Source organism: Glandiceps talaboti, chromosome 17 (assembly GCF_964340395.1).
Source record: "Glandiceps talaboti chromosome 17, keGlaTala1.1, whole genome shotgun sequence".
In the NCBI taxonomy this organism is placed as follows: domain Eukaryota; kingdom Metazoa; phylum Hemichordata; class Enteropneusta; family Spengelidae; genus Glandiceps; species Glandiceps talaboti.
The window spans coordinates 22,560,361-22,584,659 of record NC_135565.1 but is presented as its reverse complement, the minus strand read 5'-3'; the positions used below and the strand labels follow the sequence as shown (position 1 = coordinate 22,584,659).

Below are 24,299 nucleotides of genomic sequence, written 5' to 3'. Positions count from 1 at the left end.
ATCAAACGATGGCTATAGGATGGTAAGTAGTTTAATGTTGAATTGATCAGACGATGGCTATAGGATGGTAAGTAGTTTAATGTTGAATTGATCAAACGACGTCTAAAGGATGGTAAGTAGTTTAATGTTGAATTGATCAGACGATGGCTATAGGATGGTAAGTAGTTTAATGTTGAATTGATCAAACGACGTCTAAAGGATGGTAAGTAGTTTAATGTTGAATTGATCAAACGATGGCTATAGGATGGTAAGTAGTTTAATGTTGAATTGATCACACGATGGCTATAGGATGGTAAGTAGTTTAATGTTGAATTGATCAAACGACGGCTATAGGATGGTAAGTAGTTTAATGTTGAATTGATCAAACGATGGCTATAGGATGGTAAGTAGTTTAATGTTGAATTGATCAAACGATGGCTATAGGATGGTAAGTAGTTTAATGTTGAATTGATCAGACGACGACTATAGGATGGTAAGTAGTTTAATGTTGAATTGATCAGACAACGGCTATAGGATGGTAAGTAGTTTAATGTTGAATTGATCAGACGATGGCTATAGGATGGTAAGTAGTTTAATGTTGAATTGATCACACGATGGCTATAGGATGGTAAGTAGTTTAATGTTGAATTGATCAAACGATGGCTATAGGATGGTAAGTAGTTTAATGTTGAATTGATCAAACGACGTCTAAAGGATGGTAAGTAGTTTAATGTTGAATTGATCAGACGATGGCTATAGGATGGTAAGTAGTTTAATGTTGAATTGATCAGACGATGGCTATAGGATGGTAAGTAGTTTAATGTTGAATTGATCAGACGATGGCTATAGGATGGTAAGTAGTTTAATGTTGAATTGATCAGACGATGGCTATAGGATGGTAAGTAGTTTAATGTTGAATTGATCAGACGATGGCTATAGGATGGTAAGTAGTCTAATGTTGAATTGATCAGACGATGGCTATAGGATGGTAAGTAGTTTAATGTTGAATTGATCAAACGACGTCCAAAGGATGGTAAGTAGTGTAATGTTGAATTGATCAAACGATGGCTATAGGATGGTAAGTAGTTTAATGTTGAATTGATCAGACGATGGCTATAGGATGGTAAGTAGTTTAATGTTGAATTGATCAAACAACGGCTATAGGATGGTAAGTAGTTTAATGTTGAATTGATCAAACGATGGCTATAGGATGGTAAGTAGTTTAATGTTGAATTGATCAAACGATGGCTATAGGATGGTAAGTAGTTTAATGTTGAATTGATCAGACGATGGCTATAGGATGGTAAGTAGTTTAATGTTGAATTGATCAGACGATGGCTATAGGATGGTAAGTAGTTTAATGTTGAATTGATCAGACAACGGCTATAGGATGGTAAGTAGTTTAATGTTGAATTGATCAAACGACGGCTATAGGATGGTAAGTAGTTTAATGTTGAATTGATCAGACGACGGCTATAGGATGGTAAGTAGTTTAATATTTGAATTGATCAGACGACGGCTATAGGGTGGTATAGAACAATGGCAAATTACTTTTACGTTAGGGTCGAAACAAGATTTTGTTTTTATTTTCAGCTACACTGCCATAACAAGGTTAACGGGTTTCTTTCTCTACACCAGTGTCATCTAAGTGTCTTACTATTTGATCATCATAATTCTAATTACAGGCATTACGGATGAGACATGCATGGATACATATTCAAGATGATGTATCGAATTCTTGTGCTATTAAAAGTGTCTTGGATGGTAGTTCTCAACCGTTATTATGGCTTAGCTAAGACAAACAACAAATGACTCCCTGATAACACATTTAAACTAAGCATTTAAGAGCAACTATTTTTTTTACTCTTTTCTGTTGATGGAAAGCTCAAAACTTAAAGCTGCACCCAATAACGTTACAAAATACAAACTTTAAAGAAAAGTTTACGAGGATAATCTTTTGAAAATATCAATCCTAAAAATGTCGGCTATTATACACGTCACGTGATCACAATTATAATCACTGAATATTTTAACCTGCTACATATCTTTTGATAGGAGTTGGAAGATTTTTATGAGAGCGCAGGAGATGCTGGAGTGATTGTGGTCTCCATGGGAACATATCTGATGTTTGGTTCTGAGAAATTAGAAATGTTCGCCTCTGTGTTTGCAAGATTGCCACAGAATGTTGTTTGGAAATGTGACACCGAAGCACGTAACGTTGGCAACAATACTAAGGTGTTGTCATGGTTACCACAAAATGATTTGTTAGGTAATTCACATTTTGATAGCAAAACTTATATCAAATATAATATATATATATATATATATATATATATATATATATATATATATATATATATATATATATATATATATATATATATATATATATATAACTCTGTGAGTATCAATCTGCTAAGACAGTGCTCTATACCGCAGTGGCAGAGCGTAATAGTTTTGGTAGTACTGGAACTCTTTCTTGGTTGTAACTCGGAGTTTCACGCATAGTGCGATCATCAGACATTCGTCTGTTCATCCCATAACCACAATCACAAACCGATTTAAAACAATCTTCATGATACAATTGGTGAGAGTAACAAATGAAGAAAATAATTGGGGATTTTATATATTTTATTTTCTGTCGTGAATTACATTTATTGATTCATATTTTGTATTATACGTTGTTGTTGTTAACATTGTTGCCGTTTCTGATGAACTCATTATATAGTCATACGTTATACATAATCAACCAATCAGCACGCAGCCCGACGATAAGGCAGACGATCAAATCAAAATTTCTTGTGTGGTGTAAGTTTGAGTTACAAGTTGGAATGCGCGTGCATTCTTGTGTGATGTAAGTTTCAGTTACAAGTTGGAACGCGCGTGCATATATAAAGAACAGAGTTCCCAGTGTATCCTACTACTTGCTTGTATTGTCATTTCTGTTACTGCTGTTTTCCGAACCCCTTTTCTATTATGAGTCATCCACATTTTCCTTTGTCCAACTTTCTCTGTATCACAGGTCATCCCAAAACCAAAGCCTTGGTATATCATGGCGGTATAAACGGTGTTTTTGAAGCTATTTACCACGCTGTTCCAGTTGTCGGATTACCAATAATGGCGGGAGATACGTTTGACAACATGGTGAGACTAACAGAAAAGGGAATGGCAATACAACTTGACATTAAAACACTAAATGAGGTGCAGTTCTATGATGCAATTCAAACAGTTTGTACCGACAAAAGGTGATTCTGAAGTGAATATATGTGTTGCTGAAGTAAATCATATGTATGTATGTATGTATGTATGTATGTATGTATGTATGTATGTATGTATGTATGTATGTATGTCTGTATGTATGTATGTATGTATGTATGTATGTATGTATGTATGTATGTATGTATGTATGTATGTATGTATGTATGTATGTATGTATGTTTGTGAATGTGTGTATGTATGTATGTACGTATGTATGTATGTATATGTATGTATGTATGTATGTATGTATGTATGTATGTATGTATGTATGTATGTATGTATGTCTCTGTACATGTCTGTCTGTCTGTCTGTCACTGTCTCTGTCTCTATTTGTCTGTCTGTCACAGACACACACACACACACACACACACACACACACACACACAATATACGTATTTTGGTGTGGGTGTATATACATTACTATCGCTGTTTAATATATCACTTATCTATTTCAGCTATAAGGAAAACGCCAATTTCCTCTCTTCAATTCATCGTAGCCAAGCACTTCGACCTGTTGACAGAGCTGTATATTGGATTGAACATATTCTGACTCATGGGGGCGCACATCTACGTCATGCTGGTCAAGCGCTACCATTTCATGAGTACTGCATGGTTGACGTGTATTGTATTCTACTATTTATCACTGCTGTTGTATTGAAGTTGTGTTGGGTGATATTATGTGCCTTTTTCAAATTCATTCGATTTAGAATTATTGAATAGATAAACCAAAATAAAGAGCGAATTGCTTTAAGTTGTGGTGCACACATATTTTATTCACAACTTCAATTTAAAAACATTGTCAATTTATTTTACGTGTCTTAAGTACTGCTAGAAATACTGACATGAACTGAGATACTTTGAACAGATTGACTATTGAAGAACGGTATGCTTTTAGCAGTACCTAGCTAATGATATGATATGATGTGATATTTTCTGATGGTTTGGTAAACTGAATATCTCTTTAAGAGCTATTAGACCAGACTATCGAGAATTGTATGTAGTAGAGTTGTAGGGATAATCCTTACAACCAGGCGCTCCATAGGAAATGTCATACATCTCATTCATTAAATGATAGCTTTGAATACCTGCTTTCAGGTAGCCATTTGTGTGTACCTAGGGCTCAAAAAAGTACCTTTAAGAAGTTAATTATTTGGTAACAGTCTGTCTGTCTGTCTGTCTGTCTGTCTGTCTGTCTGTCTGTCTGTCTGTCTGTCTGTCTGTCTGTCTGTCTGTCTGTCTGTCTGTCTGTCTGTCTGTCTGTCTGTCTGTCTGTCTGTCTGTCTGTCTGTCCGTCCGTCCGTCCGTCCGTCCGTCCGTCCGTCCGTCCGTCCGTCCGTCCGTCTGTCTGTCAGACTGTCTGTTTGTATAGATAGCCAGGAAAGTAGGCAAACAAACAAACAGACAGACAGACAGACAGACAGACAGACAGACAGACAGACATACAGACATGAGTAAGCAATAGAACACTACCTCGGTTGTTGGAAGAAACACTTTAACAAGTCTTTTGAGCTGAGTTTAACCTGAAACCCGTCTAGTCATGATACTAAATGCACGTTTAATTAGAGTCTACATTTATTGATCCCCAAGGGACATATATTTCTAAAATGACAATGACATACAAAGTGTTCAATTATAACATTTAAACATTAATTATATGTCACGTGATACATATTAATGTATTTGTTGAAGTCCTTTCGTTTATAATTCATCTAGTTTTCTTGAAGTTAAATTTTTTTAATTAACCACAATATCTTTAATCAGAAAAATACGTTCATAATTGGCATTGCCATAGTAACATCATGGCCTGCGTATCTGCTTGTTTAATTTAATTAAATAGGTAAATGTACGTGATTACTACAACCATTTGAGGATAAACATGTTGTTTGAAAGGCATATAATAGTTAATTGTGACTGACTGACTGACTGACAGACAGACAGACAGACAGACAGACAGACAGACAGACAGACAGACAGACAGACAGACAGACAGACAGACAGACAGACAGACAGACATACATACATACATACATACATACATACAGACGACAGACAGACAGACAGACAGATAGACAGACAGACAGACAGACAGACAGACAGACAGACAGACAGACAGACAGACAGGGACACACATAAAGCAGCGATTGACCCAACTTTCTCTTTGAAAGTGTTTCATTGTATGGTCTGTGAGTTCTCTGTGAAGATGGATATTTGAATGTCTATATATGTACAATCTATTAAGTATACCACGTGTCTATTATTATGCTGAGGGGTTTGCACGCGCTACTTAGGGGATGGTTGTCACCTGACCATTTCTAAGTTTCGTTCCAGAATTTACTAAAAGACATTGAACATTGAAATCACAGTTCATATTTATTCATGTGAACTAACAATTAAAAGAATATTTCAATTCCTTTAAGTTTTAGCTATCAGCATTCACCACAATGTTTCACTAACAGACGATATACTTCCCACTTAATATCCTTCTAAGTTGATTGACACTGCCACTGAAGTCTGTACGTCAACACAAGAAAATACATGATAATAAAAATGTGAGATGTAGATCATCTGGCAGAGATGTTTGATTAACAAGTAGTGTAGACAAATAAAAGGAATTAAGTAGGAGGTGTAAGATCTTGTGATCAGCATGTTTGGAGTGAATACCCACAAGTTTGACCATTCAACTAGGAATACATAGCAGTCAGGAACAGTCATGGAACAGGAACAATTGTCACTGTATGTGCATGTATTAGACTCAGGAGAGAACTGTAGTGGTGTGAAACAGCGAGTAATCCCTACAAATGACATAATTCTCACTTATTTACTCACTATCATATGTACGTACAGCTTCTTCTTTGCTCATATTGGGAAACATATATTCAGAACACGGTAGGTCAAATCCTTCTTCTGGCTAAGGTCTACAGACTTGCTTCCCATACTAGAGTAGGATCCTGCCTCTCGGTGCATTACCAAGGATGTAGAAGTAATGATTACAGGGTCTGAATCAGCTTCCATCTTACTTAGCACAAAGAGTGATAACGCCTCTATGGTTTTCATGACCGTTTCTGTGAACACCTTCACGGTGTCTGCTATTGACCGTTCAGATGAAGTCTTTATCTCCTTCATTGGCGAAACTGCATCAACAATGACATCGATACTCGACGCCAGTTCTTCACAGTGCAAAACAAACAAACAAATAAATTGATATGTTGAATGACAACTGAGAATAGTTATAATAATTTGTTTGCAATTTAGATTAGATAACATGAACAAGATAAAGTCCATTTTGCAAACATTTGTAACTCTGTAAATGTTGTAACATTTGAAAAAGCTCTTTTAAACAACCATCAAGCTGTATTTGTTTACCAGCAAATCCGTTGGGATCTTCCTAAGTATGGATAAAACACCTTCATTTGTGTATGGTAAAAAACTGGAATGAATATTAGAAGTGACAACACGTACTAACAGTGTCTAAAGCGGATAAGAGACGCCTAGAGAATTGACTATTGACGGTTTACATAGAGGTGTCATATCGTAGCCTTAGCATGTATTTCTACTGTTCTACTGGACTATGCGTTTCATGCTTGGGTCTGACACATCTATGATATAAACGTGACAAGACGACAAAAAGTTATGTGAAATTTTAGTTTGTCACCAAAATTCGAATAAAAAAAACTTTGTAGATAAAGAAAAACGTCTGAGAAATTTAAGAAAAATCAAATGTTTACCTTCGACAATAACTATACTTCCTTCCAAGTTAACAGAAGTCAATTTTACCAAATCACTCGTGATATCAAGTATTTCATTAATAGATTCTGTGATCTAAATCAAATTGGGAAACATAGTATAATAAACGTGACATGTATTTATGTTCATAGAAAGACATATACGATAAACCACCTTATGTATGTATGTATGTATGTATGTATGTATGTATGACATGCGAAACTCATTTAAAACTTACATTTACGTTAGCTTTTCAAAGCTTGGAAATATTACTTCAAAGGCTATGAATAACCTAAAAGTTGCCTCAATAAAACCCCAAAACCTCCACATCTGCTGGGGCCCCTAGGAGTCTCTCACTCCCAGGGATCACTCCTTCATTCATCCAAAAATCGGTGCACCAACCTGTTAACTGTTATAACTTTTCTTAAACCTCTTCCCCTATGCAACTTTAGAAGGTATTGTTTTTTTAAAAATATGAAATGTTCGCCAAGATATGTAGTCTAAAATTGCCTTAAATCTTCAAATCTTCCCTACCAATGATACTACCATTAGATCTAGATGTACTGACCTTTACTATAGTGATGTCATTTAAGTACACAACACTTTATAATCGACAACATAATTGAGTAACCTCAAATTACTAGTTTCAAAGCCAATCATGTTAAAATAGTGTAAAACCAGATCATTTTTTTCGATGATTCTTGGCAGTCGTGTGAAATCTCAATAGCAGAAATATTGTTATTAGGAAAGGATTAATTTTGTATGAAAATATATAGAAATATTAAGTTTGATTTTTGATTTGGTGTATATTAGGGTAGCATATGGGAATAGAACAGATGGCGGCGATACACAACAAACGGATACGATTTCCTTCAGGTGATGACCGGTATGGTGCTTTGTTAACAAAAAATGACAATACATGGGAATTAAAGTAAATGAAAGACAAAGGAGAATACTATATTAAATAGTTCTTATTCGCTGGTATTTCGATTCAATAACCTTTGGTATTAGAAATGGGCAATTCGGTATGCAGGGCGTGCACTCCATGGAGGACAGGTGTAAATTTTGTATCACATCTTGTTGAAATTTCTGATAAGATCCGTCAGTCTTGAGCTCAAAGGGATTCATTTTGTTATTACAACATATAGACGGAGAAATGTCCATGCTCCTGAAATAAAACGTACATTTCTAAGAATATTATCTATATGGTTTAACTACCTGTAAGTTAGTAACTTGTATTTCAATCGGTATGAACATGATAGAAAAAAAGAGAAAATACTTCTAAGAAAATGCAAAATCTCATACCTTACCTGAAATGTAAAAATGAACAGGAAACATTTCTCAACTGCATATTAGTCGTAATACTCCTAAGAAAATTAATCAAGTCATGTAGATTTAATTAATGTCGCTGGCGTCGTTCATTTTTCAATAAAGGTCTGCTTAAAGACAACACATATGTGTAAGACTTTATCATCAAGTTTGTGACTTTTTTTCTTCTAAATGGTAATATTCCATGTTTTTGTAACAATAACTAAAGCTAAATGTACACAGGTGACTTGCATATTAAAAATATTATATATTGTTATCTGCTGGCGCAACAAACTAATTTTTCGTGCATGTAGAGTACATCATTTAATGCAAATATGAATGAAAAACCATTCTGAGTGAAATATAAAAACTAAATATGTGAATATTTGATAATCGCCAAGCTCTGTTCAACTCTGTAAAATCCGCTAACCCCACCCCACCCCCACCATTGCACAGAAATATTGAATACCAGGCATTGATTGTACAACAATTTTGGTACTATAATATTACTCACATGCAAGACATGTTCTATTGTCGGCATAGTCGCTTAAAGAGGGAGTTAGATGAAAGTAAGTTGTGCCAACGGCGGCCCTCACACAGAAACGTACATCTGGTTTCTGATGATCAAAAAAGCCGGTTGCTATTCAAAGTACTCATATTGTGCGACCTGTTCAGTGAAGCATGGTGGAGTGAACGGTCTCTACAGAGACTCAGTAGTGAATCATATGATCAAATGACCGCCAAGAAGACGATGGAGATATTTTGTTTGAGTATTATAATATTTATGATGCTTGGATTCTGCACAAGTCAAGGTAAAGGCGCATTTACTAACAATAATGGTAGCGTGTAATGTTACACCGTTATGATGTCACATCATCGTATCCATTCATCGCAGTTAACTTACATACAATTTTGTCCGTACATAACACATAATTTACAAGACATTGTTGTCAACAGGAAGTGAAGTAGCTGTTTCATCTACGAATATAGGATCTCCACATCAGAAATTTGGTATTTTTTTAAGAAAATGAAGTTTCCTCCATAGGAATTGTTAGTTATCTTCAAATCATCACTGCAATCTAAAAATAATTGTTATGTGTTTACTCAACACCGTTGAGCATGGAGGGTGATTTTTTTTCTATTATGAAAATGGCGATGTCAAAACATACCAATAACTATAGAATAAATGTCATTGGCTTTGAGTTAATGTAGATCTGACGGTCGGAATGTTTGAGGCAATGGAAATGAAAGAGGGCAAAGTGAACAGAATTTCCGTTTCACTTTAAAAACATAATTTAATTTAATTTAGAGCTGACGCTCATATAAAGTCAGAGACGCTTTGTATATATTTTCTCACACATTAGAATGTTACCAAGTCTACAATGGCGTTGACTATCGTGGAATTGTAGCCACAACTGTTAAAGGCCATACTTGTCAGAAATGGACTTCACAATATCCGAACCAGCATGAGAGAACACAGGAGAATTATCCCTATGCTGGTCTTGGTGATCATAACTATTGTCGAAACCCAGATAATGCCGTGGGTCCTTGGTGTTTCACCATAGATGGTGGTAGATTTGACTACTGTGATGTGGGTCAACCTTCAATGTGTGGTACGTATTTCGGTTTCCTATTTGTATTGATATGCGTATAGACTTTTTTGTGATCAAACTTACTTTCTCCACCTCACGAACTATGACAGGGTTCATAAATTATTTGAACCAATATCTGTAGAGGATGTCAGCTGCACTGAAAAGATGATTAGTTTTGTACAATAAATTTAACCACACATCTATCTTCTAAATCTGTGTAAGGTAGGTTCTTCAAACATGGAATATATTTTAATTTAATCTTATGATGAATACCCCAGGGAGGGCTATATTAGCGACAAAATCCATAGTTCATGGGGCACTGGTTTTTATAAATGCAAGTTTCACCAACCACCATCACCCCCCCCCCACCCCTTCGAAGAAAAAATCGAAGGACTGGCGATCGCGAGCAGTTTGACGAGTTCCCTAATTGCAGGGCAAGAAAGGGGTGGATGATAGCAGATTCTAAGCGAGTACCTCATTCCATGGTCAACAGTCAGAGACGTTTTGTATATATTTTCTCACACATTAGAATGTTACCAAGTCTACAATGGCGTTGACTATCGTGGAATTGTAGCCACAACTGTTAAAGGCCATACTTGTCAGAAATGGACTTCGCAATATCCGAATCAGCATGAGACAACACATGAGAATTATCCCTATGCTGGTCTTGGTGATCATAACTATTGTCGCAACCCTGACAACGAACCCACCCCTTGGTGTTTTACTTTAGATGGTGATCGATTCGAGTATTGTGATGTAGGACAACCTGGACAGTGTGGTAAATAGTTTTGTTTTTATTGTGATGTAGGACAACCTGGACAGTGTGGTTAATAGTTTTGTTTGTATTGTGACTTAGGACAACCTGGACAGTGTGGTAAATAGTTTTTTTGTATTGTGACTTAGGACAACCTGGACAAGCAAAAAATCAATCCATGCTTTACAAGACAGCATCACCAAGTATCAGAAACTACACTTTATAACTTACATAGGGTTGAAATATGTTCTTTTAAATGGCATCATTATATACATGTAGTAAAGGTCAGCACATCTAAAGGTAGTATCAATGGTAGGGAGATTTGGAGTTTAAGGCAATATTAGACTACCATATGGCAATGATTTCACATCTTTAAAAGACAATATCATCTCAAATTAGAATTGGGTGAAATATTTAAGAAAAGTTTAATACCATTATGACAAATGGTTGTTGGTGCATCTGATTGTTGGTTGAATGCATGAGTGACTTCCGTTTCACTTTCAAATCATAATTTAATTTAATTTAGAGCTGACGCTCAGAACGTTTGTCGCAATGGGTATAAAAGGGGGCAAATTCAAATTGAACAGAGTTTCGGATCAACTTTAAAAAGTACCAAATCACTATATACTAGTAGTAGATGTCACTGGCTATTATTTAAATAAATGTGTCTGACTGTCGGAAAGTTTGTCGCAAGCTTTAAAATATAATACCATTTGCTATATAGTTACCTTTAATTATTAGATCGCATGGTTCTTTGTGTAAAAGTAACGATCGGAAATTTTGTCGCAGTGGAAACAATTTCGCATTGTTATGTGCGACAGAATTTCCGGCCAATTTCGACGCATGCGCATATCATACAACCGGAAACTTACCTACATACAAATTGTTATCGATAATCTACATGATGTTTAGATAGAATAAAATCTGTTCAATAAAAATAAAAGTACATCTCAAATCGGACTCATGCCACCCCATGATGTATGTAAAGTAATGTGTGCATTTCGGTTTGAAATTACATATTAATTATTACGACAATTTGATCGTAGCTTAGCAGGAACCCTCGAACAGTTGAGAAAAAAAAGTTCGATAGAACAGGGGTGATATGAGTTTTTTTATTTGCCCTGTTTGATGTCACACAGTAGATATATGTATATATTATAGATAGATATTTTCAAAATCAATTAATGCAAAAATGTTGTAACATAATTGTTAAGACGGGCGGACAGACAGACAGACAGTCAGCCAGACAGACAGATATACAGACAGACAGACAGACAGACAGACAGACAGACAGACAGGCACAGACAGACAGACAGACACAGACAGACAGACAGACAGACAGACAGACAGACAAACATATATATATATATATATATATATATATAGATTGATGGATGGATGGATGGATGGATGGATGGATGGGTGGATGGATGGATGGATGGATAGATAGATAGATAGATAGATAGATAGACGTTGTAACATAATTGTTTGTTATTTTATCTTTATATACCGAAAGACACATCGAGAGAGACCATGTCACTTCGATAGAGAAAGACATTTATTCGAGTCTAAGTCTATGTTTTGCTTAAATTTGTATTATTTAATTATTTATTTAGTTTGTTCATTATATATTGACCTCGATAATACGTCACAACTAGATGTCAAGTCTCAGAATTTAATTTTTCTAATGCAATCATTACATGGCAGGCATTTATAGGGAATGTTTCCGAAGTAGCAATGGGGAAGACTATCGTGGAACTGTTGCCACAACCGATCAAGGGCATACATGTCAAAAATGGACTTCTCAGTATCCAAATGTACATCAGATAATACCAGAGGATCATATCTTATCTGGTATTGGTGACCATAACTATTGTCGAAACCCTGATAATGCAGTGGGTCCTTGGTGTTTCACCATAGATGGTGGTAGATTTGACTACTGTGATGTGGGTCAACCTTCAATGTGTGGTACGTATTTCGATTTCCTATTTGTATTGATATGCGTATTGACTTTTTTGTGATCAAAATTACGTTCTCCACCTCACGAACTATGACAGGGTTCATAAATTATTTGAACCAATATCTGCAGAGGATGTCAGCTGCACTGAACAGATGATTAGTTTTGTACAATAAATTTAACCACACATCTATCTTCTAAATCTGTGTAAGGTACGTTCTTCAAACATGGAATATATTTTAATTTAATCTTATGATGAATGGCCCAGGGAGGGCTATATTAGCGACAAAATCCATAGTTCATGGGGCACTGGTTTTTATAAATGCAAGTTTCACCCCCCCCCCCCATCCCTTCCAAGAAAAAATCGAAGGACTGACGATCGCGAGCAGTTTGACGAGTTCCCGAATTGCAGGGCAAGAAAGGGGTGGATGATAGCAGATTCTAAGCGAGTACCTCATTCCATGGTCAAAAGTCAGAGACGTTTTGTATATATTTTCTCACACATTAGAATGTTACCAAGTCTACAATGGTGTTGACTATCGTGGAATTGTAGCCACAACTGTTAAAGGCCATACTTGTCAGAAATGGACTTCACAATATCCGAATCAGCATGAGAGAACACAGGAGAATTATCCCTATGCTGGTCTTGGTGATCATAACTATTGTCGCAACCCAGATAATGCCGTGGGTCCTTGGTGTTTCACCATAGATGGTGGTAGATTTGACTACTGTGATGTAGGTCAACCTTCAATGTGTGGTACGTATTTCGGTTTCCTATTTGTATTGATATGCGTATAGACTTTTTTGTGATCAAACTTACTTTCTCCACCTCACGAACTATGACAGGGTTCATAAATTATTTGAACCAGTATCTGTAGAGGATGTCAGCTGCACTGAAAAGATGATTAGTTTTGTACAATAAATTTAACCACACATCTATCTTCTAAATCTGTGTAAAGTAGGTTCTTCAAACATGGAATATATTTTAATTTAATCTTATGATGAATACCCCAGGGAGGGCTATATTAGCGACAAAATCCATAGTTCATGGGGCACTGGTTTTTATAAATGCAAGTTTCACCAACCACCATCACCCCCCCCCCCCCACCCCTTCGAAGAAAAAATCGAAGGACTGGCGATCGCGAGCAGTTTGACGAGTTCCCTAATAGCAGGGCAAGAAAGGGGTGGATGATAGCAGATTCTAAGCGAGTACCTCATTCCATGGTCAAAAGTCAGAGACGTTTTGTATATATTTTCTCACACATTAGAATGTTACCAAGTCTACAATGGCGTTGACTATCGTGGAATTGTAGCCACAACTGTTAAAGGCCATACTTGTCAGAAATGGACTTCGCAATATCCGAATCAGCATGAGACAACACATGAGAATTATCCCTATGCTGGTCTTGGTGATCATAACTATTGTCGCAACCCTGACAACGAACCCACCCCTTGGTGTTTTACTTTAGATGGTGATCGATTCGAGTATTGTGATGTAGGACAACTTGGACAGTGTGGTAAATAGTTTTGTTTGTATTGTGATGTAGGACAACCTGGACAGTGTGGTAAATAGTTTTGTTTTTATTGTGATGTAGGACAACCTGGACAGTGTGGTTAATAGTTTTGTTTGTATTGTGACTTAGGACAACCTGGACAGTGTGGTAAACAGTTTTTTTGTATTGTGACTTAGGACAACCTGGACAAGCAAAAAATCAATCCATGCTTTACAAGACAGCATCACCAAGTATCAGAAACTACACTTTATAACTTACATATGGTTGAAATATGTTCTTTTAAATGGCATCATTATATACATGTAGTAAAGGTCAGCACATCTAAAGGTAGTATCAATGGTAGGGAGATTTGGAGTTTAAGGCAATATTAGACTACCATATGGCAATGATTTCACATCTTTAAAAGACAATATCATCTCAAATTAGAATTGGGTGAAATATTTAAGAAAAGTTTAATACCATTATGACAAATGGTTGTTGGTGCATCTGATTGTTGGTTGAATGCATGAGTGACTTCCGTTTCACTTTCAAATCATAATTTAATTTAATATTTAGAGCTGACGCTCAGAACGTTTGTCGCAATGGGTATAAAAGGGGGCAAATTCAAATTGAACAGAGTTTCGGATCAACTTTAAAAAGTACCAAATCACTATATACTAGTAGTAGATGTCACTGGCTATTATTTAAATAAATGTGTCTGACTGTCGGAAAGTTTGTCGCAAGCTTTAAAATATAATACCATTTGCTATATAGTTACCTTTAATTATTAGATCGCATGGTTCTTTGTGTAAAAGTAACGATCGGAAATTTTGTCGCAGTGGAAACAATTTCGCATTGTTATGTGCGACAGAATTTCCGGCCAATTTCCACGCATGCGCATATCATACAACCGGAAACTTACCTACATACAAATTGTTATCGATAATCTACATGATGTTTAGATAGAATAAAATCTGTTCAATAAAAATAAAAGTACATCTCAAATCGGACACATGCCACCCCATGATGTATGTAAAGCAATGTGTGCATTTCGGTTTGAAATTACATATTAATTATTACGATAACTTGATTGTAGCTTAGCAGAAACCCTCGAACAGTTGAGAAAAAAAAGTTCGATAGAACAGGGGTGATATGAGTTTTTTTATTTGCCCTGTTTGATGTCACACAGTAGATATATGTATATATTATAGATAGATATTTTCAAAATCAATTAATGCAAAAATGTTGTAACATAATTGTTAAGACGGGCGGACAGTCAGACAGACAGTCAGTCAGACAGACAGATAGACAGACAGACAGACAGACAGACAGACACAGACAGACAGACAGACAGACAGACAGACAGACAGACAGACAGACAGACAAACATATATATATATATATATATATATATATATATATATATATATATATATAGATTGATGGATGGATGGATGGATGGATGGATGGATGGATGGATAGATAGATAGATAGATAGATAGACGTTGTAACATAATTGTTTGTTATTTTATCTTTATATACCGAAAGACACATCGAGAGAGACCATGTCACTTCGATAGAGAAAGAAATTTATTCGAGTCTAAGTCTATGTTTTGCTTAAATTTGTATTATTTATTTATTTATTTAGTTTGTTCATTATATATTGACCTCGATAATACGTCACAACTAGATGTCAAGTCTCACAACTTAATTTTTCTAATGCAATCATTACATGGCAGGCATTTATAGGGAATGTTTCCGAAGTAGCAATGGGGAAGACTATCGTGGAACTGTTGCCACAACCGTTCAAGGCCATACATGTCAAAAATGGACTTCTCAGTATCCAAATGTACATCAGATAATACCAGAGGATCATATCTTATCTGGTATTGGTGACCATAACTATTGTCGAAACCCAGATAATGCAGTGGGTCCTTGGTGTTTCACCATAGATGGTGGTAGATTTGACTACTGTGATGTGGGTCAACCTTCAATGTGTGGTACGTATTTCGATTTCCTATTTGTATTGATATGCGTATCAAAATTACTTTCTCCACCTCACGAACTATGACAGGGTTCATAAATTATTTGAACCAATATCTGCAGAGGATGTCAGCTGCACTGAACAGATGATTAGTTTTGTACAATAAATTTAACCACGCATCTATCTTCTAAATCTGTGTAAGGTAGGTTCTTCAAACATGGAATATATTTTAATTTAATCTTATGATGAATGGCCCAGGGAGGGCTATATTAGCGACAAAATCCATAATTCATGGGGCACTGATTTTTATAAATGCAAGTTTCACCAACCACCCCCCCATCCCTTCGAAGGAAAAATCGAAGGACTGACGATCGCGAGCAGTTTGACGAGTTCCCGAATTGCAGGGCAAGAAAGGGGTGGATGATAGCAGATTCTAAGCGAGTACCTCATTCCATGGTCAAAAGTCAGAGACGTTTTGTATATATTTTCTCACACATTAGAATGTTACCAAGTCTACAATGGTGTTGACTATCGTGGAACTGTAGCCACAACTGTTAAAGGCCATACTTGTCAGAAATGGACTTCGCAATATCCGAATCAGCATGAGAGAAAACAGGAGAATTATCCCTATGCTGGTCTTGGTGATCATAACTATTGTCGCAACCCTGACAACGAACCCACCCCTTGGTGTTTTACTTTAGATGGTGATCGATTCGAGTATTGTGATGTAGGACAACCTGGACAGTGTGGTAAATAGTTTTGTTTGTATTGTGACTTAGGACAACCTGGAAAGTGTGGTAAATAGTTTTGTTTGTATTGTGACTTAGGACAACCTGGACAGTGTGGTAAATAGTTTGTTTGTATTGTGATTGTGATATAGGAAAACCTGGACAGTGTGGTAAATAGTTTTGTTTGTATTGTGATATAGGAAAACCTGGACAGTGTGGTAAATAGTTTTGTTTGTATTGTGATATAGGACAAGCTGGACAGTGTGGTAAATAGTTTTGTTTGAGTATTGTGATATAGGACAAGCTGGACAGTGTGGTAAATAAATAGATTTGTTTGTATTGTGATATAGGACAACCTGGACAGTGTGGTAAATAAATAGTTTTGTTTGTATTGTGATATAGGACAAGCTGGACAGTGTGGTAAATAAATAGTTTTGTTTGTATTGTGATATAGGACAACCTGGACAGTGTGGTAAATAAATAGTTTTGTTTGTATTGTGATATAGGACAACCTGGACAGTGTGGTAAATAAATAGTTTTGTTTGTATTGTGATATAGGACAAGCTGGACAGTGTGGTAAATAAATAGTTTTGTTTGTATTGTGATATAGGGCAACCTGGACAGTGTGGTAAATAAATAGTTTTGTTTGTATTGTGATATAGGACAAGCTGGACAGTGTGGTAAATAAATATGCTTGTTTTTATTGACAACCATAACAAGAATGACCAAAGACAAATTTGCAAAATAGAACAAAGTATAGAAAAAGAAAGAAAGTGCTTCTGGTCATGAATAATAAACTGTATTAATTTAGAAACACACCCTTTTCCAAACACACTCAAGAATAATAATAATAATAATAATAATAATAATAATAATAATAATAATAATAATAATAATAATAATTAATGGTTTATTAAAGTTGTTCGCAGCAGTCATATACTGAATTGCGACAACTTCACATAACTGATAAATTCAAAATATAGCAAACATTAAAACCTTTGCATTTCATGTTAAGACAGAATCAAAATAACTTTACACAATTACAACTAACAAAAGGCACGGCAACGGACATACACGAAGACACTAACCACTGAACCATTTAAAATGCTTCTAACAAGTGTGTTTGTCATCATTCCATAGTTTAATCATGTAAGGAATTGCACTTTTAGCATATCTCTGTGTACGTATCCTAGGTAGAGATAGTTGTCGAGAACTACGTAATTCAAGGCCGATTTCATCGCCACGTTCCTTAGTAAGCCAGTCACTGTGTAATCTAGACTTTTTGAGTGATTTCGCAAAGTTTAAACATATATTATCGCGTCTCTGTTTTATATCTACAATTTTACATGTCTCAAGTGCCTGATGATATGATACATAGGCCATACCCAATATTATTCTACAAGCCCTTTTCTGAATACGTTCTAATGAATCATGTTCCTTAACGGTTAACACAGGATGCCATACAGGTACAGCATATTCCAATAAAGGTCGAATGTACCCGATATACATTGTGATCAGATCACTTCTACTAAGGCCAAATCTCTTAAGTGAACTTAATAAAGCTTCCCATTCAAAAAAATATTCAACACTTTAATATCACAAGATTCAAAATGTATTATTGTTTATATAAGGACGCTGTTGTTTGCAGTTATAATGCATAATGCAAATTAGAAAGAGCATCATATCTTGTGACACAATTTCACAGTATTCCCAAGGTGGCGACTCCATTTCTCGTGGACAACGAAACGGCAACTCTTTACTTGAAGACAAACAAGAACTCTCTCCAGCATCTCTAAAATCTATTATTAAAGAATGTCTCACAGGTCTAGAGGTGAAGTAGGGGAGCTGGCAAACAAAGTCCAGACAGTAACAGTTGAATAGCGAGAATTACTTGAGCGGAATGGTACCGTAGAATCAAGATGAAATGAACTAGAAAATGCCATACAATTTGTCACCAACGACGTCAAAGCTCTACAAGAATGTAATTCTATGATTGAGAAAGATGTGAACGAGCTTCGCTCTCTTAACCAACACTGTCTCGAAAAGCTGGACCATGTTTCCAATACAACATTGAATTTAGAAAGATACTCTCAAAGCTTTAATCTACGTGTTGGAGCCATCCCCGAAAATGAAAGACAAGATTGCATTGCAATAGTGAAACAGGTGTTCGAGCACAAATATAACTTTAAAATGGCGGACGTGTTGTTGGATCATGCACACCGGGTTGGTCGCACCCCAGCGAAAGGGAACGGTGGTGAACCTCGACGAAGACACATACTTGTTAAGCTTCCATTGGGTTTTCAGAGAAAATTAATGCTGGATAACTGCCAATACATTTTGAAAGACTTTTGAAAGAAAAGCGGGTCTTCGAAGAGTCATGGAGGCGGCGTGCGTGTAAAGAATGAAAGAAAGTCCAGTTTAAAAACGGTCAGCTGTACATCAATAATAATGATAGTTGTGTCCTTCCAGAGCCGACAAAAGACATGCTTGTACTTCTGCTGGGCAGAAAGGCTGAGAAATGACATTGCTTTCTTGAACTGTTTCGGTAGACACTTTGTTTACTCTTAAGTAATTATGGTCTGTAAACAAAGTTTCACAAAGTGAATATTTGTAAAACTGCACGGATGTAACAGTGGCATTAGCTTGTAAACTTTATTTTGGTTATCCATACCATGTTGTGAAGTATAATGATTTTTGCAAAGTATTAGGAAGCTATCTCTATGGAGAAAAGAGAAAGAAAAACAGTTTTTCCCCAGCTCATGAGATTTGCTAATTGTTGTTTTTTTACTTTGATTCGTTTGCCTTTGTTTTCAGGGTTTCATGTTGTGTGTGTGTGTGTGTGTGTGTGTGTGTGTGTGTGTGTGTGTGTTTGTGTTTGTTTGTGTGTGTGTGTGTGTGTTTTGTGTGGCTTCTTCTTCTTCTTCTTCTTCTTCTTCTTCTTCTTCTTCTTCTTCTTCTTCTTCTTCTTCTTCTTCTTCTTCTTCTTCTTCTTCTTCTTGTAGTAGGAGTTCTAATAGTCGCTCTGTGCTCGTTGTTGGATTCTCCGGTAGTTTGGACTTTCCTTGCCACAATTTTCAACACCGCTTTATGGTAATGGTAATGACCACACCTTGGTTAAATTGACCAAGATGGAGAGTATAGAAGGTGTAAGTGTTAACAACTATGTGGAAAAGATAGCTGAATTGGTACACGAATGTTAGCTGCTTCAAGAATGTACAAATGAGTGGTTGCTTTTCTGAAAACGATTGATTTAGTTGATAAGGTATGCACAACTGGACTGACAATAAGCGATGAATTTGTCCAGCCACAACCGATGGTTAAACTAGCTACTAAGGTAATACTATCCAACGTTCCACCTCTCCTTCCTCAGTTTACTTACTGAAAGACTAGAACAATTTGGAAAGGTGATTTCAACAAGTTTCCGATTTATTCCACTTGGTTATAGAAAACAAGGTCTCCGACATGTGAAATCCTTTCGAAGCCAGGTGTTCGTCATTATGAAACAAAGTAATATCAGTGGTATTCTACATATTCTCTATGGTGGACAGAACTATCATATTTACATTTCTACTAATGAAGTCAGATGTTTCCACTGCAAAAACAATGGTCACATACAGAAAAAAACTGCCCTTACATACAGCGTGATGGTGCGGCTGAATCAACGAATCAGAGAGATTCCGTCAATCAGGATTCAGTGGATAAACAAACTAACACCGGGGAAGAGAGCATTGCTGACGAACCGGTTCATCAGAATCAAAAGTCAAAAGATGACTTTAACGGAGACTAAACAAATCTGGATAACACTACTGACCCTTTTCAGACAATAATTTCTAAGCTTTACAAAATAGCACCAACATGTAAAAAGCAACTATATAGGGTTGAAATACGTTTGATACATTGATAGCATCGTGACAGTAGGAGGGGAAGAGCTTGGGACTGGAATATGTCCAACTCATGTGGGGGTCCAAGGGGTCTCCCTCTAGAATCCCTGGAGAACTTTTCCTCCTAAAGCCAATATTTAGGCTATTCAGATCCTTTCAAGCAAAAAATCAATCCATGCTTTACAAGTCAGCACCACCAAGTATCAGAAACTATACTTTATAACTTACATAGGGTTGAAATATGTTCTTTTAAATGGTATCATTATATACATGTAGTAAAGGTCAGCACATCTAAAGGTAGTATCAATGGTAGGGGAGATTTGGAGTCAATTTTAGACTACCTTGGCAAACATAACACATCTTTAAAAGACAATATCATCTCAAATTAGAATTGGGTGAAATATTTAAGAAAAGTTTAATACCATTATGACAAATGGTTGTTGGTGCATCTGATTGTTGGGTGAATGCATGAGTTACTTCCGTTTCACTTTCAAAACATAATTTAATTTAATTTAGAGCTGACACTCAGAACGTTTGTCGCAATGGATATAAAAGGGGGCGAATTCAAATTGAACAGATTTTCGGATCAACTTTAAAAAGTACCAAATCACTATATACTAGTAGTAGATGTCATTGGCTATGATTTAAATAAGTGTGTCTGACTGTCAGAAAGTTTGTCGTAAGCTTTAAGGTATCATACCATGTTTTATATAGTTACCTTTAATTATTAGATCGCATGGTTCTTTGTGTAAAAGTAACGATCGGAAATTCTGTCACAGTGGAAACAATTTCGCATTGTTATGTGCGACAGAATTTCCGGCCAATTTCGACGCATGCGCATATCATACAACCGGAAACTTACATACAAATTGTTATCGATAATCTACATGATTTTTAGATAGAATAAAATCTGTTCAATAAAAATAAAAGTGCCTCTCAAATCGGACTCATGCCACCCCATGATGTTTGTAAAGTAATATGTGCATTTCGGTTTGAAATTACATATTAATTATTACGATAACTTGATTGTAGCTTAGCAGGAATCCTCGAACAGTTGAGAAAAAAAGTTCGATAGAACAGGGGTGATATGAGTTTTTTTATTTGCCCTGTTTGACGTCACACAGTAGACGATATGCACATGCTTATGTGATTAATACATATATATGTATATATTATAGATAGATATGTTCAAAATCAATTTATGCAAAAATGTTGTAACATAATTGTTAAGACGGGAGGACAGACAGACAGACAGACAGACAGACAGACAGACATATATATAGATGGATGGATGGATGGATGGATGGATGGATGGATAGAGAGATAGATAGATAGATAGATAGATAGATAGATAGATAGATAGATAGATAGATAGATAGATAGATAGATAGATAGATAGATAGATAGATAGATAGATAGATAGATAGATATTTTTAGAAGACAATTAATGCAATAACTTTGTAACATAATTGTTTGTTCTTATTTTATCTTTATATACCGAAGACACACATCGAGAGAGACCATGTCACTTCGATAGAGAAACAAATATATTCGAGTCTAAGTCTATGATTTGCTGTGTATTATTTATTTATTTATTTAGTTTGTTCATTATGTATTGACCTCGATAATACGTCACAACTAGATGTTAAGTCTCACAACTTAAATTTCTAATGCAATCATTACACGTCAGGCATTTATCCGAAATGTTTCCGAAGTAGCAATGGGGAAGACTATCGTGGAACTATTGCCACAACCGTTCAAGGCCATACATGTCAAAAATGGACTTCTCAGATTCCAAATGTACATCGGATAATACCAGAGGATTATATCTTTTCTGGTGTTGGTGATCATAACTATTGCCGAAACCCCGATAATGCTAAGGGTCCTTGGTGTTTCACCATAGATGGTGGTAGATTTGACTACTGTGATGTGGGTCAACCTTCAATATGTGGTACGTATTTCGATTTCCTATTTGTATTGATATGCGCATTGACTTTTTTTGTGATCAAAATTACTTTCTCCACCTCACGAACTATAAATTATTTGAACCAATATCTGTAGACGATGATTAGTTTTGTACAATAAATTTAACCACGCATTTATCTTCTAAATCTGTGTAAGGTAGGTTCTTTAAACATGGAATATATTTTAATTTAATCTTATGATGAATGCCCCAGGGAGGGCTATATTAGCGACAAAATCCATAGCTCATGGGGCACTGGTTTTTATAAATGCAAGTTTCACCAACCACCATCACCCCCGCCCCCTTGCAAGAAAAAATCGAAGGACTGACGATCGCGAGCAGTTTGACGAGTTCCCTAATTGCAGGGCAAGAAAGGGGTGGATGATAGCAGGTTCTAAGCGAGTACCTGATTCCACGGTCAAAAGTCAGAGACGCTTTGTATATATTTTCTCACACATTAGAATGTTACCAAGTCTACAATGGCGTTGACTATCGTGGAATTGTAGCCACATCTGTTAAAAGCCGTACTTGTCAGAAATGGACTTCGCAATATCCGAATCAGCATGAGAGAACACAGGAGAATTATCCCTATGCTGGTCTTGGTGATCATAACTATTGTCGTAACCCTGACAACGAACCCACCCCTTGGTGTTTTACTTTAGATGGTGATCGATTCGAGTATTGTGATGTAGGACAACCTGGACAGTGTGGTAAATAGTTTTGTTTGTATTGTGATATAGGACACCCTGGACAGTGTGGTAAATAGTTTTGTTTGTATAGTGATGTAAGACAACCTGGACAGTGTGGTAAATAAATAGTTTTGTTAGTATTGTGATGTAGGACAACCTGGACAGTGTGGTAAATAAATATGCTTGTTTTTATTGACAACCATAACAAGAAATGACAACAGACAAATTTGCGAAATAGAACAAAGTATAGAAAAAGAAAGAAAGTGCTTCTGGTAATAGAAAATAAACTGTTATTTTAGAAACACACCCTTTTCCAAACACACTCAAGAATAAAGCTTCCCATTCAAAAAAATATTCAACACTTTATTACAAGATTCAAAATGTATTATTGTTTATATAAGGACGCTGTTGTTTTCAGTTATAACACATAATGTAATTAGTGAGAACATCATATCTGGTGACACAATTTCACAGTATTTCCAAGATGGCGACTCCATTTCCCGTGGACAACGAAACGGCAACTCTTTACCTGAAGACAAACAAGAACTCTCTCCAGCATCTCTAAAGGCTATTATTAAAGAATGACTCACAGGTTAGGTCTAGAAGGTGAAGTATGGGAGCTGGCAAACAAAGTCCAGACAGTAACAGTTGAATAGCGAGAATTACTTGAGTGGAATGGTACCGTAGAATCAAGATGAAACGAACTAGAAAATGCTGAACAATTTGTCACCAACGACGTCAAAGCTCTACAAGAATGTAATTCTATGATTGAGAATGATGAGGACGAGCTTCGCACTCTTAACCAACACTGTCTCGAAAAGCTGGATCATGTTTCCAATACAACATTGAATTTAGAAAGATACTCTCAAAGCTTTAATCTGCATGTTGGAGCCATCCCCGAAAATGAGGTTTGCATTGCAATAGTGAAACAAGTGTTCGAGCACAAATATAAATTTAAAATGGCGGACGTGTTGTTGGATCATGCACATC

At 36.0% G+C, this 24,299-nt stretch overlaps 1 protein-coding gene across 1 annotated transcript; it reads left to right on the top strand.

Annotated features, from left to right (window-relative positions):
• Nucleotides 1-19,904: 19,904 nt before the first annotated feature.
• LOC144448205 (plasminogen-like) lies at nt 19,905-23,894 on the top strand. The gene is made up of 4 exons (XM_078138359.1): nt 19,905-19,971; nt 22,348-22,608; nt 23,082-23,330; nt 23,728-23,894. The coding sequence occupies exons 1-4, from the start codon at nt 19,905-19,907 to the stop codon at nt 23,892-23,894; spliced, it is 744 nt and encodes a 247-aa protein (XP_077994485.1).
• Nucleotides 23,895-24,299: the final 405 nt, after the last annotated feature.

Coding starts and splice junctions, on each gene's coding strand:
- LOC144448205 (XM_078138359.1), top strand. CDS start 19,905: ATGGAGAGTATAGAAGGTGTAAGTGTTAACAACTATGTGGAAAAGATA. Junction 19,972..22,347: donor AGCTGAATTGGTACACGAAT/GTTAGCTGCTTC, acceptor ATTACACGTCAG/GCATTTATCCGAAATGTTTC. Junction 23,331..23,727: donor AGGACAACCTGGACAGTGTG/GTAAATAGTTTT, acceptor TGTTGTTTTCAG/TTATAACACATAATGTAATT.